The sequence below is a fragment of the Tupaia chinensis genome, unplaced genomic scaffold (assembly GCF_000334495.1).
Source record: "Tupaia chinensis unplaced genomic scaffold, TupChi_1.0 Scaffold144326_1, whole genome shotgun sequence".
NCBI classification, from domain to species: Eukaryota; Metazoa; Chordata; class Mammalia; order Scandentia; family Tupaiidae; genus Tupaia; species Tupaia belangeri.
The window spans coordinates 723,718-743,023 of record NW_006204184.1 but is presented as its reverse complement, the minus strand read 5'-3'; the positions used below and the strand labels follow the sequence as shown (position 1 = coordinate 743,023).

The window sequence follows — 19,306 nt, the reverse complement described above, 5'->3', positions numbered from 1 at the left end:
TCCCCCCTGGGAGGATGGCCATGCCACAATCCCTTCTCCTCCATTCTCCTCTCAGGATTTTGGGCATACACACACCTGGCATGAGTTTTAAGCCTCCAGGTCTAAGACTTGAACCACACTGACTATATGGGAGTTCAGCAATGTAACCATTACACCATCTGCTGGTCCCTAAAGGGCATAAATGCTATACCTCATTGGTAATCACATTAAATGCAAATGGATTAGAAAACCCAATCAAAAGGCAGAGATTGATAGAATGGATAAAAAGGTCTGGGAATCTCTCAAAAAATTAAACAGTTACCACATAACCCAGCAATCCCACTACTAGGTATAGACTCAAGAGAACTGAAAAACTATGTCCACACATAGACTCATACACAATGTTCATAGCAGTATTATTCATGACAGCTAAAAAGTTGAAAAGACCTACATGTCTATCAACAGACGAATAGATAAACAAAATACAGTATATCCAAAACCGGAATATGTTTAGCCATGAAAACGAATCAAGTGGGACCAGCAAGTGGTGTAATGGTTAAGGAGCTAGATTCCCATATGGCTAACTACAGCTTGAGTCCTGGACCCAGCAGCCTGAAACTCACACCAAAATCCTAAGAGGAGAACAGAGGAGAAGGGATTGTGGCATGGCCATCCTCCCTGGAGGTTGATTTCTCACTTTCTGTTTTTCTGTCTCTTTGGCAAATGCACCCACCCTATAGCAAAAAATCTCTTAAAAAAAAAAAAAAAGAATGAAGTACATGAATTAACTTTATGAAACATTATGCCCAGCAAAAGAAGGCAGACGCAAAAGGCAAGTTGCATGATTCCATTTGTAGGAAATGTCCAGAAGAGGCAAGTCCACAGAGACAGACAGCAGATTAGTGCTTGCCAGGTGCTGGAGGGGAGAATGGCGAGTGACTGCTATTAGTATGGGTTTTTTTCCTAGAGTGCTAAAAATGTTCTTAGTGCTGAAGGTTGCATAACTCTGTGAAATCCTAAAAACCCCTGCATTTTAAACTTTTAAGAGAAGAGTTCATGTTATGTGAATTATGCCTCAGTGAAACTGTTAATAATTTTTAAAAAGTACAAGGTAGTGGGACCAGCAGTTAGCGTAATGGCTGTCGCTGGACTCCCACATAGTCGACCACGGTTCGAGTCCCGGACCCGGTGGCTTAAACTCACGCCAGGCACGTGTGCGTGCGTGCCCAAGATCCCGAGAGGAGAATGGAGGAGAAGGGATTGTGGCGTGGCCATCCCCCCTGGGGGGTGATTTCTTGCTTTCTCGCTCTCTGTCTCTGTCTTTCTGGCGAGCGCACATGCCCTATAGCAAAAACCTCTCAAAAAAAAGAAAAAAAAAAGTACAAGGTAGAAAAACTGACTATACCTTCTTTCTTTGGCTTCATTTTGTCATCTATTTCCTAACTGCCTGAAATACGGTATTGGTGCAGGGACAGAAAAAAAGAAACAGAATTAAAAAAAAAAAAACACAGATATATGGATATTAAATAACTAACAGAGGTGAGGGTCAATGGAGGCTCAATAAAAGAAACAGTAGTTACATCAAATGGTGCTGGGACAAATGTGTATCCATAAGAATAAAATGAAACTGGACCCCCACCCTCATACCACATACAAAAATCAACTATACAAAGATTACGAACTTATGTATAGAAGGTAATGCTATAAAGTTTTTGGAAGAAGATATAAGAGGATACTTTCATAATATCAGAGTAAGGCACTAAAGGCACTATGCATAAAGAAATGATGGCAGAGCCAGCAGGTGGAGTGGTGGTTAAGGGGCTGGACTCCCATATGGCAACCATGGTTCGAGTCCTGGACCTGACAGCTTGAAAGTCATGCTGGGTGCATGTGTGTACAAGCCCAAGAGGAGAATGGAGGAAAAGGGATTGTGGCATGGCCATCCTCCTAAGGGTGACTTTTTAAATTTTCCCTTTTGCTATCTCTCTCCTCTGTTTCTCTCCTGAGAGCACACACACCCTATGACAAAAACCTTAAAAAAAAAAAAAAAAAAGAAAGAAAGAAAAGAAACAATAGCTACATCTGACATTTACATTAAAAACTACTGTACATCAAAAGACCACATAAAAGAGGTAAGGTACGCAGCAGAAGACATACGCCATACCTTGAGCATTCTAAGACTGGTATCCAGAATATGAAAAAGGGTGCGAATCAATGAGAAAGAGACAAGCAACCCAACAGAAAAATCAGTAAGGCTTAAACAGGCACTTCCCAAAAGAGAAAACTTCAATGTCATATGAATGTATGAAAAAGCAAAACCAAGAAAACACCATTACACAGCTACCAAATAGGTGCCATTTAGAAAGTTAGGCCATACTGGGCCAGCAGGTGGTGCGGTAAAAGCACTGAATTCCATATGACTGACTGCATGAGTCTTGGACCCAGCAGCTTGTAAGACACACTAAGTGCATGTATGTGTGTGCTCAAAATCGCGACAGGAGCATGGAGAACAAGAGACTGCACTGTGGCCATCCCTCCCAGGAGGTGCTTTCTCACTTTTTCTTTCAGTCTCTCTCCAGTGAGTGCAAGTCCCCTACAGCAAACTAAAAAAAATGATGAAAAAAAGCAAAAGAGCTGAAGGGGATGTGGAACAATGGGATACCTCATAGGCTGCTGGGGATGGCAGGCAACATGCATGGTGACCACCCCATGTGACCCAGTAACTCTACTCTTAGGAAGACATCCAAAGACATGGACACGCACATGCACAAGCAGAACTGTTCAAGAACACTTATATACTCATAAGAACCCAAAATTGTCGTTGGGCTCGGTGACATGTGCTTATAGTCCCAGCTACCCGGGAGGCTGAGGCAGGAGGATCTCACTCTCACACACACAAATCTAGGATCTCTGTCCATGCCAACTGCGAGGAGGGGCATACTTTATGTGCACCCATGTTCCCTGGGTCCTCTTTTAAAGACTGGTAATTAAGGGGAAACAGCCTAATAACAGTGTCCACCAGGGACTGTCTATAGACACAGGAAAACGATGCTGCCTCCTCAGACCCCAGCACACAACCTCATCAGCAGTGGCAGCATTCTGGCTCGTTTTCTCCCCGGCCTTCTGTGACGGCTGCTGCTTTTCCAAAGGCGAGTTTACACTGCACACTTGGGTCCACCCGGCACTTTCCCTTGAATGTTGTACAACACGCACTTCCTCCTGTCCTAATAGCCAACTCCTTCAACAGTGGAGTAGTACACCACCACAGAGAGTGCCCTATCACCCGTGTGGCCTGCCATTGGACACTCGACTAGTCCCAGTTTCTCACTCTTATGAGTCCGATGACAGCATTATGTGAAACAGCAAAGAACTGGAAATGGCCTGCTGACTCAGTAAAAGAAAATGTTAAGCAAATTATAGCAAATGCCTGAGCGGCTAGCATCTGGCAATTAAAACTGTTACTTAGGGGACCAGCAGTTAGCGTAATGGCTATGTCACTGGACTCCCATGTATTCGACCGCGGTTCGAGTCCCGGACCCGGTGGCTTAAACTCATGCTGAGCGCATGTGCGTGTGTGCCCAAGATCCCGAGAGGAGAATGGAGAAGGGATTGCAGCGTGGCCATCGCCCCTGGGGGGTGATTTCTCGTTTTCTGTCTCTCTCTTTCTTTCTGGCGAGCCCACACACCCCATAGCAAAAACCTCTCCAAAAAAACTGTTACTTGGGTGGGACCAGCAGATGGCATAATGGTTACATCACTGGACTCCCACATAGTCGACCACACTTTGAGTCTTAGACCTGGCAGCTTGAAACTCACACTGGACACATGTGCATGGGTGCCCAAAATCCAGAGAGGAGAATGGAGGAGAAGGGATTGCAGCGTGGCCATCCCACCGGGGGTGATTTCTCACTTTCTGTCTCTGTGCCTCTGTCTCTCCAACGAACACGCGTGCCCTATAGCAAAAATCTCTCTCTAAAAAGAAAACAAACTGTTACTTGGGAAACCTGGAGTCACAGTAATAGTAAACCATCTACAAGTTCTGATTACTCCGGACTTGGACAAAGAAACAAGCAATGCTAATAGCCAAAAGAATAAAAGGAAACAGCCCCAAGTGCTAACGATGGGTATTTCTGGGTAGCCCCAGGCCACTAGCGCAGGGGTCATCTTCACCCTTAGAATGTCCCACTCACCCATCGTCACTTGTGCCCTCTGCAGCGTACAGAGCCACATACCTAGACTCACTGCAGAGCCAATGCTGCCTCGGCAGGTCTGCTGCCTCGGCAGGTCTGTCCCCCCCCCTGCCGCTCCGTGACCTCAACCACCGCCTTCAGCAGCTGCGGGTGGGAAAGAGCATGTGGGCATTTACCCAAGAACAGCAAAGGGTGAGGGTCGGAACTCCCAGCTAGACAGTTCTTAACTCGAAGTCCCCTTCCACCAAGCCTGGCGATGCCACACGATCATGTCGCTCTGACAACCCTCGATGCCCAGTGACATGCCAACACTGTGCTGTTCCAACACAAGCCAAGTAAATGGCAGGGTAGGAAAATAAATGTGCCAAAACAGGCTCCTAGGAAGTCCAGGAGCGCCTGCTAAAAGAGCTCAAGGATCCCTCTGAGCCAGAGTTGCAACTGTGGCAGTCTTTGGGAAGCGAAACTCCCTGGCTTCTCAGGCTGGTGCCTCTGGGGACTGAAACGTGAACAGGTGAGGACTCCTTTACTCAGCGGCTCCTATCTTGGCTGCACTGGCTCAAGGCTGGGACAGGCAAGCCGTGGTCTACTTGTCCAGCACAGTTCTTGGTCATACCCAAGGATGAACGAGCCTGGATAGGTTTGGGCCTAATGTGGAAACACAGTGAGCCCAACACGGGCAGAAGCTAGGGGCTCAGATGAGGATCTCACATGGAGTCAAGAAGGATCCAATGTGGCTAACACATGAAGCCCTTCAGGGCCAAGGTCTTGGCTTAGTTAATACTGTGGCACCAGGAGAGGAGGCCAAACCAACCCACCCTTGTGGCAGCTGTGGAGGCCCGAGCCAGGCAAGGCACGAACTCTGGGTCAGCATGGGCAGGTCAGGGAGAGAGGATGCTTACCTGGCTGCAGGAGGTCAGAGTCTGGTACACAGCCTGGACGAGGGGGCCACAGGGGTGGAGCCTGGGGCGCGGGCGCTGGCAGCACTCGCCCAGCTCGTCATCGTAGACTTGGAGAAAAGCCCAGATGAGCTGGTGGAAGTCGGAGAGGACTAGGCGCAGTTTCTGGTCCAGGGTGCTGGGGTCGGGCCCACCCGTGGCGGCCCCTTGCTTGTGCTGCACAAAGCACTGCAAAGCCAGAGGCCAGAGTCCCTTGTGGCTGCCTGGTATAGCCAGCCCCCTCCTGAATACTGCCACACCAGGGGTGGAGGGGCGGAAGAGAGCACCTGGGTCTAGGGCCAGACCTCCCAGCCTCACTCAGCTGCCCTGTAATGTAATCAGGACAATGAGCCAAGGGTTGCCAGGAGTGCCGCATGCCACGAGGCACGTGAAGGCCTAGGGCCTCAGGCCTGGTGAGCAGCCTGCCGTCTGGGTTGGTACTTTCTGCTCTTGGGAAAGCTTGGCTGGCTGTAGTGCTTTGCTCCCGGGGGCCCGGCTCCCACACCCACCTCTCACCCGTCACGGGACCAAGCACCCACCACATTATAGACAGTCAGACCCTGCGTACAAGCCACCTTCCGTAAGCTTCACAGCATACCATGGCAGGGAGGGGACGTCACATGCCCTGGGACACAAAGCTAGCACCCCTCACCTCTGCCCTGAGAGCCTGCAATGTGGAGATGGTCTCTTCCAGCTGCCTGGTCAGCCCCGCCACCTGTTCCTCCTCGAACTCCGTAGAGGGACCAGCCCTGCAGGGATAGTACTCCGTACACACAAGTTCTGTGGGTGACAGCTCCAGTAATGCTATAGCTAGGGCAGGGTGGGGGCATGGGGCACGCACCTGGGCCAGTCGTCACTCTGCTTGCTGAGCAGGGCCTGCATGTCCAGTGGCCACGGGTCACACTCGGGGTTCAGGAGCTCCCGCAGGTGGGGGCTGGAGAAGAGCTCCCCCAGCAATGCTTCATGCTTCTCCCTCGTGTCCTCAAAGTACTCCTTCGAGCTGCAAAGGGAGCCCCAGGGCCAGGTGTCACAGGCCAAGAACTGGCCGACTGGGGGAGACCCAAGGGGCAAAACGAGAGCAGGCAGCCACTGCCCACCTCAGCCTATCTGGGAAGCCTGTCCAGTCTGCACTCCCCAGCGTGGCCCCATCTTCTCGGAGGCAATGCTGCACCTTGAGATTGCCTGCACACCCAGGGCCACGGGCCACGACCAGCTCCCTTGGGATGCAGCCCCCCTCACCGCACAATGCCTGGCCCCCGACCTACTGGCCAGCTCCCCAAGTGTGGCAGGGGGGAGAGTGAGACTGCACAAGAACTGAACGCCCACCGCAGCAGATCCAGATCTAGGGGCCAGGCGAGCCCTCCCTACTCCTACCTGGGGCAACCAGCGCATCCAACCGTCAGGCTCTGGACCACATCCAGCAACTCGTCCAGGAAGTGCAGCTGCCGCAGGGGGTCGGCACGGCCCTGGCCAGGGAAAGCACAGACTCACCTGCTCACCTGGTCCCACTGGCCACCTCCCGGACTGGCTCAGAGACGTCAGTCTTGGGGGCTACTGCCATGGAGGGCCCCTGCCAGGCCCACAGGGCCGTGGGAACCAGCAGTGAGAACTCCTCAAACAGCCAACCGCATGCCTTGATGCTGTGCAGCCTACAGCAGGGCCTGGCCCACATTCCTCGGGGACACCCACAGTGTGAAGCCTGCTCTCCTCAGCAGGTCACTTTCCCAGCTGGGAATAGCCGTGGAAGTGGAAGACTCAGTTTCCTGCCCACCCACCTGCTCGGAGGGTAACTGGCACTCCTCCTGAGGGAGCTGCCCAGACCTGGGCTCACATGTCAGAGTGGAAACCAGGCCTAAGCAAGGGGCCCAAGGTGTTCCTGGGGCACACTCTGCTCTAGGCCCACCTCCCACCTGTGTGACCACGCTGACATGACCAGTTCCTCTAGAAGCTTCCAGCTCCATGATCTCAGCCTGCCACTGGCTTCTCAGAACCCTCATTACTTCCCACTGATCCATTCTCCCCATACGCCCGAGGGACCCACTTGCAGGACAGCCCTGGGGCATAGGTAGAGCAGCGATATGTCTAGAGAGGAGACCTAGCAGCTCCAATAGTCCCCGCCCCATCCTCATGGCACGGCCTAGGCCCAGGCTATGACCAAGCCACCAATTCCACTGGGCAGTCCCGGTCTGCATCTCCCTGTGAGCTCCCTGGGGCCGAGGCCTTACCCACACAGGGCCCCTGGAGCACTAGGTATAGCACCAGCCCCAGGCTGGCTGGCAGTCACTCACGAAACCCCACCTGTGGCCCACAGCCTGCCCATCTCTTCTCTGCCTGTAGCCAAAGGCCAAGCCCACAAATCTGGCTGCCCCCACCCCACTCCATCCATCAGCAGGTAGGCTTGGCCAAACATGGTCACCCCTTCCACCTGTCCCACCACCACCAGTACCACACACCCTGGGCACCGCCCAAGCCCACCAAGGGGTGACTTGCAGACCACCTCATCCCACCCAGCCTTTTCCTTCATGCCATGGCCACAGCTGTCACTGTGACGCTGAATGGGAAGCGGTTAGCCCTCAGCTCATAGCCCCCTAGTGGCACCCCAAGCCTCCCCAGCTTCCAACGCCCACCTGAGGCACTGGCCCTGCTCTTCATCCTCACAGCCCCACCCCTCCATTCCAGCCAAGCCAGGCTGCTGGCTGGTTCTTTTATTTTTACTGTTTTCACTTTGCTACAAGGCACATGTGCTCCCCAGAGGTAGAAAGGAGAGAAAGTGAGAAGGCATCCCCCCGGGAGGATGGCCAGATCGCAGTCTCTCCTCCTCCTTCCCCTCCTCCCCCCGGGATTCTGAACACGCACATGCTCGCACCCAGCATGTTTTTAAGCTGCTGAGTCCAGGGCAGGAGCTGTGCAGCAGACCACGTGGAAGCCAGTGCCTTCACCTCCATGCCACCACTGGCCCTGCTGGCTGGTTCTGCAGCGTGCCGAGCACAGGCCCCCTCCGGGCTCGGGGCAGCCTGTGTGCAGACTGCTATTTAGCCCTGAGTGCTTCTCCCAGGCCACGCCCTTCACATGCAGCTATACTGCTGGGCCATTAGTGGGTTTGGGGGTTCTCTTTTTTCTGAGCTGTCCCTCACATACCATGAAGTTCACCCTAAGTGTCCAGTTCAGTAGCTGTTAGGGTACCTGCAGGATTGTGTAGCCACCACCACAACTGCACGTGAGACCTTGCTCCTAGAGCAGTCTCTCCCCTTTTCCACTCCACAGCCCTGGCACCGCTCACTGGCTCTCTACCTCCATGGCCGTGCCTATCTGGCCATTTCACAGAAACGGAGTCACGTGCTCTGCGGCCCCTCGCATCTGGTTCTTTCACCCAGCAGGATGCTCAGACGGCCCACCTCACTACTGCTGCTTACTGATTTAGCCACTGGCCAGCTGGCGGACTGCTTCAGGCTACTATGAGTACGTCCTATGAACATCCACGTCTGAGCTGCCGGGTGAACATCTGTTTTCGATTCTCTTGGGTCTACACTTAGGAGTGGAACTGCTGGGCCTGCGGTTACCATCTGCGCACGTGGGAGGAACCGGACTGTCCCACAGCAGCTGTGCCAGCGCACCTGCCCGGGTGGGGCCAGTGTCGCAGGAGCAACTGAACTTCATGGACGTCAACCCTCTGCCCTCACCCCGGCCAGCACTGCTCAGGCCCTCCTCACCCCAGCCATCCTGGTGGATGTGAGGAGGCGTCCCTCGGCACTTTCTTTCCTTTTTTTTTTTTAAGAGGCCTTTGCCTTAGGGCATGTGCACTCACCAGAGAGAGAGAGACAGAGAGAGACAACTGAGAGGGAAAAGTGAGAAATCATCCTGGGGGTGGGTGGCCACACGGTAATCCCTTCTCCTCCACTCTCCTCCTCTCCTCCATTCTCCTCTCGGGATCTTGGGCATGCACGCACATGCGCCCGGTGTGAGTTTTAAGCCCCTGGGTCTGGGACACGAACCGCGGTCGACTACGTGGGAGTCCAGCGACATAGCCATTATGCTAACTGCTGGTTCCCTCCTCCCGGGATCTTTAGCATGCATGCACATGCGCCCGGTGTGATTTTCAAGACACTGAGTCCGGGACCCGAACCACAGTCGGCCGTGTGAGAGTCCAGCAACGGAACTGCTACACCACCTGCCGGTCCCAGCAGTTTCGACCTGCACTGCGCTCATGACTAGTGACGGTGAGCAGATCCTCACGTGCTTGCCGGCCACGCGTTTGTCCTCTCTGCAGAAGTGACGGAGCCGCCCCTTTGCCCACCGTTGGAGCGAGGCGTCTTGGGGCCACAGTCCGGGTCCTACCCCCTTAGACACGCGGTTGACGGCCGTCCCTCCCAGTCTGCAGGTTGTCTCTGCTCTTGACGGGGCCCTTGGGTTCTTGAGGGGCCCTTGGGTGTGCCAGAGGGTTGACGGCCATGAAGTCCAGCTGCTCTGTTTCTCCCTTCTTGCCTTTGCTTATGGTGTCAAAATGATGGCTTGTTAAAATGTCCTTGTGAACTCCTGGACTGAGCTGTATGTCATGGGCTGCAGCCCGCCCCAGTCCCTGTGCACAGGACGCTCTCAGGGGCCTCTTTGGCCAGCGAGGGCTTCGAGTGCTAGTTGGCTCCCGAGCCTCTCAGACAAGAAAACAAGGCTGGGGTGGCCACCTCGCTGTCTGCTTTAACAAGGTGTTCCCAGCTCAACTCATGCATGCCTGCCCCGCGCCTGCAGCACAACTAGGGCAGCACTGTGTGTGCCCGTTTGGAAATGCACACATACAGAGAGAGAGCAGAGAGCTCTAATCAATACCTATAGATAAACAAATATAGATATACTTGAAGTTAAAATGCATGAGGAGCTCATGTCGATATTGCCAGTTAAAATTCACAACTACAGGGTCTCACCAAACCAAATGATCTTACTACTTCCATGTGGTCGACCGCGGTTCAAGTCCCGGACCCAGTGGCTTAAACTCACACCGGGCGCGTGTGCGTGTGTGCCCAAGATCCTGAGAGGAGAATGGAGGAGAAGGGACTGTGGCATGGCCATCCCCCAGGAAGGTAATCTCTCACTTTCTGTCTCTCCGTCTGTCCTTATGGCGAGCACATGCGCCCTATAGCAAAAACTTCTCCCCCAAAAATCAATCGTTCAGATAATAAATGACTAATTTTATGACAGGCATTTTACTAATGTTTTTCTAATTAAAAAATGAATAAATAAATAAATAAAAGAATGAGGTCTCCTCAAGGCCCGCTGGGAATTTCTTAATGGTTCAAATGATAGCTTTTATGTTATGTGCATTTTATCACAATCAACAATGTGAAAAGAATAAAAGAACAGAGGGCCCCAGGCACAGGTCAGGGGAGGGACCACTGCTGTCTCTCTCCCACCATGCACCAGCCACCGGGATGGGGCAGGGCTGGCCCTGGGATCTAAGTGGAAAACGGCCACCGCCATGCTCCTCAGGGAGGACAGCAGAATTCAAAGATGTCGTCCAGACTGGTGTGGAGCTGACGGTGCTTTTCCTCTCTGCTGACCTGAACTCAACCTGGATGGCCAGGAAGGGAGTGGGACGGGGCGAGCAGAGTTCCAGGAGAAGCGCTTTAGTTCTGGCTCAAGGAGCAGGGAAGAGAAACCCTGAAGTTCAGAGAAAGTAGGGGAACCACCAGGCTTTTCTTCCCTGTTCGTGCAGTCCCTAGACCCCAGACCTCAGGCAATACGGCCAGAGCGGCAGCAGTGACAGCGAACTGCAGAGCTGGAACTCTGAGGAAGGGGACGATCGTGCTCCTCTGAGTGGAGGCACTGCAGCAACGACTGGGGCAGCATCTACACGCTGTGCACCTGTCACAGAAGCAGGTGGTTTAAAGCTGGAGGATGAGAAGGGGGGTCCCAGGAACTGGGAAGTGGAGAAGACACAGCAGAGAGAAAGGGACCACACAGATCTGTCTATGGATACCCAGGCTCGGTCCCATCTGTGCATGGGTGGATCTGATCTGAAGGGACAGACGATCACTAAGCCACACCGAGTGCAAAGCCCAGGCCCCAGGCTGACCACTGGGTGGCGCGCACCCAAGGGCAGCATAAAGGCGGTATGCACTGAACCATGGGCCCGTGGTCAGCTGCTTAAACCTAAGCAGGTCGAGTGCCTGCTGAACACAGATATCACTGCTCTCCACATGCCTTAAGAAGGCCTAGAGTCCATGTGCAGGATGTAGTCCCAAATTAATTGGCGCATGAAGAGTCATGAAAATCTAACTGTGTGGGAAAATGCAATAGACACCAATGACAAGATTACACAGATGTTGGAATGACTTTAAAGTAGCCATTCTAAAAATATTTGATTAAGCGATCATGAACACTCTTGAAACAAAAGTTAAAACAGAAAGTATCAGTGAAGAAAAGGAAAATATTAAAACAACACACAGAAACTGTAGGACAGAAAATGAAATAACTGAAATGCAAAGTTCACTGATGTGGACTTCAGGTGATAATGATGTGCCAATGCTGGCCCACCCACCCCAACCAAGAGGTGCAGGAGTGGGGCAGGGAGCATGGAGGACTTCTCTCCTTTCTGATCAATTGTGTGGGGAACCTAAAACTAGTCTAAAGAAAATTAAGTCTAATAATTAATTAAGAGTAAAAACTACACCTGAGGGACCAGCAGATGGTGTAATGGCTACATTGCTGGACTGCAGTTTGAGGCCTGGACCCAGTGGCTTGAAACATGCCAGGCACGTAAGCAAGCGTGCCCAAGGTCCTGAGTGGAGATTGGAGAAGAGACAGCAGCGTGGCCATCCCCCCCAGGGGTGATCTCTTGCTTTCTGTCTCTCTGTTTCTCCAGCAAGCATACACACCCTATAGGGGGAAAAAATCTCTTAAAAACAAAACAAAACTATACTGGATCCAACCAAAGGCAGAATGGAGGAGAAAGAGGAAAAAAAATCAGAGAATCAGTGACCTTGAAAACAGACAAACAGGGACCAGCAGATGGCATAGAAGTTATGTCACCGGACTCCCACATGGCCAACCACAGTTCGAGTCACAGACCCAGCGACTTGAAATTCAGGCTGGGTGCATATGTGTGCACATCCCCAAGATCCCAGGAAGAAAATGGAAAAGGGATTATAGTGTGGCCATCCCTCCTCCAGGGGTGGGTGAATTCTCACTTCCCCTCTCACTCTGTCTGTGTGTCTGTCTGTCTGTCTCTCCCTGGCAAGTGCAAGTGACCTAAGGCAAAAACCTCTACAAAAGAAAAATAGACCAACAGAATCTATTGAATATAAGCAAGAAAAAGAACAAGGTTAAAAAATTAACAGCCTCATGGACCTGTGGCACAATAATAAAAGGTCTAAGTTTGTGTCATAGGAGGTCTAGAAAGAGGAAAGGGCGAGTCAGTGACATGGTACTTAAGCAGCTGGATCCCACATGGCCAGCTGCGCAGTTCAGGTCCCAGATCCGGCAGCTGGAAAACCATACCAGGCACATGTGCGTGTGTGTCCAAAATCCCAAGAGGAGACGGCAGCAATAGTCATCCCCCTTGGGGGTGATTTCTTTCTCCCTCTCCCATGAGCATGTACACCCTACAGCAAAAACAGAGAGAGAGAAGAAAAATATGCTACAGAAAAGTTTGGAATAAATAATGGCTGAAAACTTTCCAAGTTTGGAGAAAAACACCAACATACAGAGAGATTGCATGAATCCAGACAGGACAGACCCCAAGAAATCCTCCTCCAGACACATACTAATCAAATTGCTGAAAACTAACACAAAAATCATCTTTGAACTAGAACAGCAATGCACGACCCATGGGAGAAGTGATTTGGCTGATTATAGACTTCCCTTTAGAATCTGGGAAGGCCAGAAAGAACTACGAACCCACAGGTCTATATCCAATGGAAGACTCTTCAGCAACAAAGGGGGAAGAGACAAGAGATGGTCTCCAATACATGAAAACTAAGAGGGCTGGGGCCCGGAGGACTGCCTCCAAAAATGCTGCCAAACGCAGTTCTTCTGACGGAAATGAAATGGCGCCAGGAGGAAACCTGGGCCATCGCGAGTGAAGGAAGAATAAAAGGAAGCACAGTGCCGCACGACCATCTCAACGCTCCATCAGCACATGCAGAACCCAATCCATTCATTATGCCGTTTCACTCAGCAACCTTGGAGTTGGAGGGAACTCTTCAACCCATAAAGACATCCACAAAACCTACAGCTAGCATCATATTCGACAGGGAATGCAGGGTGGAAGCCCTTCTGCTAAGATCAGGAGCATGGCAGCCCCCCCCCCCCCAGCCACTTCTGCTCAGCACGGAGGGTCTAGCAGAGCACTCAAGTAAGAAAAAGAAAGAAACAGCACCCACTGAAAAATGAAAACCATCTCTATATAAAACTACCTCTACTTGTAGATGAAGCTCTGTATATAAAACTGTCTCTACTTGTAGATGATATACAGAAAACCCTAAGAGAGGCAGGCCAGCAGATGGCATGGAGGTGGAGGCAGCTGGATCCCACATGGCTAACTACACGATTTGAGTCCTAGACACAGAGGCTTGAAAAACGTGCCAGGCACATGTGCGTACGTGTCCACAATCCCGAGAGGAGAAATTCAGAAGGAACTGTGGCACAGCTATTCCCCCCTGTGGGGGGTCCCTCCCTCTCTCCCTCTCTCTTACTCTGTCTCTCTCTTACTCTGTCTCTCTCTAGTCAAATTTAAAGAAAGGAAGGAAGGAAGGAAGGAAGGAAGGAAGGAAGGAAGGAAAAGCCAAGCCAAGCCAAGCCTAAGGAATCCACTAAGAAGCTATTAGAACAAATGAACGAGCTTTAGCAGGTGGTAAGATACAAGCGCAATATGCAAAAATCCCTTACGTTTCTAAGCACTAGCAATGAATGAAATGAAAGTGACCTTGGGACCAGCAGTTAGTGTAATGGCTATGCCGGACTCCCATGTAGCTGACTATGGTTCGAGTCTTGGACCCGGTGGCTTAAAGTAACGCCAGGCGCATGTGCACCCAAGATCCCGAGAGGAGAATGGAGGAGAAGGGATCGCGGAGTGGCCATCCCCCCTGGGGGGTGATTTCTCGCTTTCTGTCTCTGTCTTTTTGGCAGTGCATGCGCTCTACAGCAAAAATCTCTAAAAAAAAAAAAAAAAAAAAGGAGGGGACCAGCAGTTAGCATAATGGCTATGTCACTGGACTCCCACGTAGTCGACTGCAGTTTGAGTCCTGGACCCGATGGCTTAAAATCGCCAGGCACGTGTGCGTGTGTGCCCAAGATCCTGAGAGGAGAATGAAGGAGAAGGGATTGCGGCGTGGCCATCTCCCCTGGGGGGTGACTTCTCACTTTCTGTCTCTCTCCATCTTTCTGGCAAGCGCATATGCCCTATAGCAAAAACCTCTCCAAAAAAGAAAGAAAGAAAGAAACCTTAAAATAATCGCACTTACAGTGGTGTTGTAGAGAGTGAGATGGGAATAAGCTTAACGTGAGACGTGCAAGACCTGTACACTGAAAGTACAAACATCACTGGAAAGGTCAAAAGAAGGCCTAAACGAACGTAAAGGCACCCTATATGGATGTTCAGAGAACTCGAGCTGGTATATGGCAACCCCCAATCAAGCAACAGATCCAGCACAATGTCTGCTAAAACCCCAATAGGCCTATTATAGAAATTGACAAGCTGGGCTAGACTGTGGCCACCTGGTTAAGACAGCTGGATCCCACATGGCCAACCGACGCGATTCAAGTCCTGGACCCAGCAGCTTGAGAAACACATCAGGTACGTGTGTGTGCATGCACAAAGATCCCAAAAGGAGGGAGAATTGGAGGAGATGGAACTGCAGCATGACCACTCCCCACTGCGGGGTGCTTTCTCCTTCTCCCTCTGGTAAATGTGTGTACCCTCTAGCAAATTTTTTTAAAAATGAAAGAAGAAATTGACTAGCTGGTTCGCAAATTCTTATGGAATTGCAAGGAGTCCCAAGTAGACAAAACTATCTTTTAAAAACGGGGGGAAGAAAAAAACAAGTCCAAGGACTTACATGTTGAAACTTACTCCAAAGCTACGGTGATTAAGACACTGTGTTGTCCCGGCACGAAGACACACACAGATCAATGGAATATAATGGACAACCTAGAAATAAGCCCTCACATTCATAGCCAACTGACTTCCGACATGGATGCTGAGCCGATTCAACAGGAAAGAAAGTCTTTTCAATAAATGATACTGTGACGACTGGATCTACAAATGCACAGAGCACATAAAAACTCACAACAGACAAAGACCTAAATACATGTGCTAAGGCGGTAAAACACTTAGAAGGAAGCACAAGGGGTACATCTTCACAGCCTTGACTTTGGTGGTGGACATGATGCCAAAAGCATGAGCAACCAAAGAAAATGTATGCCAACTAGATGGGCTTCGGCAAAGTGAAAAACTTTTATGCTCCAAAGGATTCATCAAGAAAATGGCGCTGGCACCATAGCCTAGTGGTTAAGGGAAACTGGATCCCATGTGGCCGACTAGTTTGAATCCTGGCTGGGCTGACGAAAATCGTGCGGCACACGTGCGTGCATGCCCCAAATCCTGACAGAATAGAGATGGAGGAAAGGGGACTGCAGCATGACCATACCCTACTGGGGGTGTTCTCCCTCCTCTGCTGTCCCTCTAGAGAGTACATGTCCCTCTGGCAATAAAATAAAAAAAGAAAAGAAAGAAAAGACAAACCACAGGATCAGCAGATGCGTGGTGGGTACGTCACTGGACTCCTACACAGTTGACAGCGTTTCAAGTCCTAGACCCAGTGGCTTAAAACTCACACCAAGCACATGTGCATGTGTGCCCAAAATCCTGAGAGAATGGAAGAGATGGTGGCATGGCCATCCCCTCTCAGGAGTGATTTGTCACTTTTTGTCTCTGTCTCTCTGGTGATTGCATGTGGCCGGTAGCAAAAACCTCTCAAAAACAAAAAAAAGACAATCCACAGAGTAGGAGGCAATATTTGCAAATCAAATATCTGATGCCACTGGTATTAGAATATACCAGGAATTCTTGGTCAGTCACAGTGCATAGTGGCAATGCAAAACTCTGCAATGCTGAGGCCACATGGAAAGGTCTCAGGTTCACGTCCCAGGGTCTCCCTGCATACACCGGGTATGCCCTCTCTCTCATGGAATAAATAAACAAAAAGAATTCTTACAACTCAATGAGAAAAAAACAAATGACCAAATTAAAAAGTGGGCAAAGGGTTTGAACACAAACATTTCTCCAAAGAGGATAAAAGGCCAATAAGCTCACGGGAAGATGTTCAACATCATCAGTCATAAGGGGAGCGCAAATCAGAACCATGGCTAGACCTGCAAGGGGAATGGTAACGACTAGTGGTGAAGGCTGAGGGTCGATTAGAAGCCTCCTCCATTGCTGGTGGAATGGAGAACACCTTGGTGGCTTCCCAGAAAGGGACACATGTTGGGGCAGACAGTGGGGCAGTGGCAAAACACAACACTCCGTGAGGCAGTCCCATGTGGGAAGGTCCCCAGTTCAAGTCCAGAGACCTCCTAGAGTACTCCAGGTGCACTCGTGCCAGGACCCAGGCTGACGTGGGGCTGGGTCACAGCAGCAGGAGCCTGTCAAGGCTGGTACCTCTCTGCCTCTCGCTATACAGCTCTTTCCCACTCACGGAATGAATGAGCAAATAAGTGCTTAAAAAGGTTCAACATAAAATCACCGTATGACCCAGCAGTTCCAGTCCCAACTATATACCCAAGAGAACTAAAACCAGGTGAGAAACGTATATGAAGATGTTCATGGCCACATTATTCATCATAATCAAAAAGTAGAAGCAATGACTTCAAAATTTAAAACCTAAGGGTAGGGGTGGGTTTCTTTGGCTGGCTGTGGGGCACCTGTGCACAGAAACCCTCAGGCAGACAGCACGTGAGGGGAAGTGCATGGGCTCAGGGACCAGGACCCCAGGTTGAAGGCCTGGCTCTGCCACCATGTCACTTCAGGTCAGCTGTTGGTCACCTTCCCTGTGAGATGAGGCTGATACACACCGACTGTCGAGAGTGGTGTGACAATTACCGGCATGTGAAGTACTCACCAAAGTGTCAGGCACTCTGTCCCTGTGGCCATCATAAGCCAGAGCCTCCCTCCCCTCCACAGCTGACCCCCTAGCTCCGCCCAACGGATGCCTGGGTCTACCTAAAGAGCCCCAGCGGTCAGGATGCCTACAGAATCAGCCTGCCCAGGCTCCTGGCTAGCTCGGGGACCCAAGAAAGCCAAAAAGTAGAAGCAATGACTTCAAAATTTAAAACCTAAGGGTAGGGGTGGGTTTCTTTGGCTGGCTGTGGGGCACCTGTGCACAGAAACCCTCAGGCAGACAGCACGTGAGGGGAAGTGCATGGGCTCAGGGACCAGGACCCCAGGTTGAAGGCCTGGCTCTGCCACCATGTCACTTCAGGTCAGCTGTTGGTCACCTTCCCTGTGAGATGAGGCTGATACACACCGACTGTCGAGAGTGGTGTGACAATTACCGGCATGTGAAGTACTCACCAAAGTGTCAGGCACTCTGTCCCTGTGGCCATCATAAGCCAGAGCCTCCCTCCCCTCCACAGCTGACCCCCTAGCTCCGCCCAACGGATGCCTGGGTCTACCTAAAGAGCCCCAGCGGTCAGGATGCCTACAGAATCAGCCTGCCCAGGCTCCTGGCTAGCTCGGGGACCCAAGGAAGCTCAAAGGCACTGGGGGTGGGGGGGGTGGGGGGTCTCCTCCCACCACCCAGGCCAATGTCAGCTAAGGCCCTAGGCAGAAAACAAGCAGTCGCACTGACCTTCAGGATCTCCTGGTCATCTGGCCCACACAGCATCAGCTCGTGGCCTAGAGCTGTCATCTCTGTCAGAGCACAAACAGTCCGTCACTGCAGACACCCACCCAAAAGGCAGCGCACACCAGACCCCAGGCGCCTCACAACCTGCAGGCTGCAAGGGCCTTCTCTGGCGAGGATGCCTCTGCTACATGGCAGCAGGCCCGGCACCCACAAGGAGCCTGGTGGAAGATACACCCAGCGCCAGGGCTGCCTCTTGCTGTGTGCCCACGCTGCTCTCTAGGCTTCAAAGGGGCTACTCCTGCCACTTGTCCGCAGATGGACTTCCGGGTGGAAGCCAGCCAGCTGTCTGAGGAGTGGATGGGGTCCGCAGACCTCACTGAGACCACATGAGGCCAAAGCAAGAGGAAGCCCTAAAGCCCTTAAACACCATCCCTTCCTGTCCTCCTGCTGGCAGCCCTAGCAGGAAGTGGGGACCTCTAGGGTGCCCAGGGCATTTTCTGAGTAACCGTCCAGTATACGGAAAAAGTCCAGGACTTGGAGCAGGACCCCAGGGGCCGATTCCGGAAGGCGGCGGCAACATCCCCAGGGTGTGCGCCTGTAGAAGGAAGCAGCAGTATGGCGGAGAACAGGGAGGCCATGACCTAGCTCAGAACTGCCCAGGATGCCCACCCGACTCCACACTCCCACCACGAGGCCCACCTTCGATCTTGACCTCCACTGGAGCTCCCTTCAGCGAGCTGAACTTGTCCTGCAAGGATGGGCAGACCCTGCAGGGAAACAGTAAGGTCAGTCGGACCTGGTGGGCAGCCGGAGCAGCCCCTCCTGATCCCTCCACACACCAAGTGGCTTGCTGGAAACAATGCATTTCCTCTCCACGAGTTATTACGTTACCAGGGAAAACATGACTTCAGAGTTGCCCCTGAAGTGTGAGCATGAATCCAGACGCACCAGAGCCACTCATGGTAAGAAAGAGAGGGTTGCCCAGAGCGGGAAGAGCAGTCCCCTCTGGCCCTCAGCACTCCCTCGAATGGCAGCACGGGCAGGCATGAGGGTGCCCGCAGGCTCGCACTGCCTCTCACAGGTCTTGGCCCTCTTTCTTCCTGGTCTGCCTGCACATACCGTCACCAGGTCGCCATCCCGCTGTCCTGGCAGCCTGGGCACTGTCCTTCCACTGGGCTCTGGCCTCCCAGCCTCCACTAGCTACCTGTGCTGCATCTCTGGAGCCCACAAGTGCTCACCGACTAGGCAGAAAAGCCTGCCCTCAGCGGTGCCAGCAGCTGGCTCTTCCCAGAGTGGGAAGTTCGCTACCTAGGAGAGAGTGTGGCCCCCATTCTAAGGCAGCAGCCGACCCACAAGCAGGCCTGCTGCT

The 19,306-nt window shown here is 51.9% G+C and overlaps 2 protein-coding genes across 2 annotated transcripts in view; both read right to left on the bottom strand.

Annotated features, from left to right (window-relative positions):
- TREX2 (three prime repair exonuclease 2) overlaps positions 1-4,251 on the bottom strand; it is a 14,449-nt gene extending 10,198 nt beyond the window's left edge. The window contains 1 exon segment of the mRNA XM_006166688.3: positions 4,212-4,251. The gene's annotated coding sequence lies outside the window, so the exon portion shown is untranslated.
- Positions 4,252-5,132: 881 nt separating this feature from the next.
- Positions 5,133-19,306, bottom strand: part of HAUS7 (HAUS augmin like complex subunit 7) — a gene marked incomplete at both ends in the record, with an annotated part of 18,958 nt that continues 4,784 nt past the window's right edge. The window contains 6 exon segments of the mRNA XM_014583476.1: positions 5,133-5,293; positions 5,757-5,853; positions 5,946-6,104; positions 6,479-6,570; positions 17,941-18,002; positions 18,637-18,704. Coding sequence (XP_014438962.1) covers positions 5,133-5,293; positions 5,757-5,853; positions 5,946-6,104; positions 6,479-6,570; positions 17,941-18,002; positions 18,637-18,704 — 639 coding nt within the window.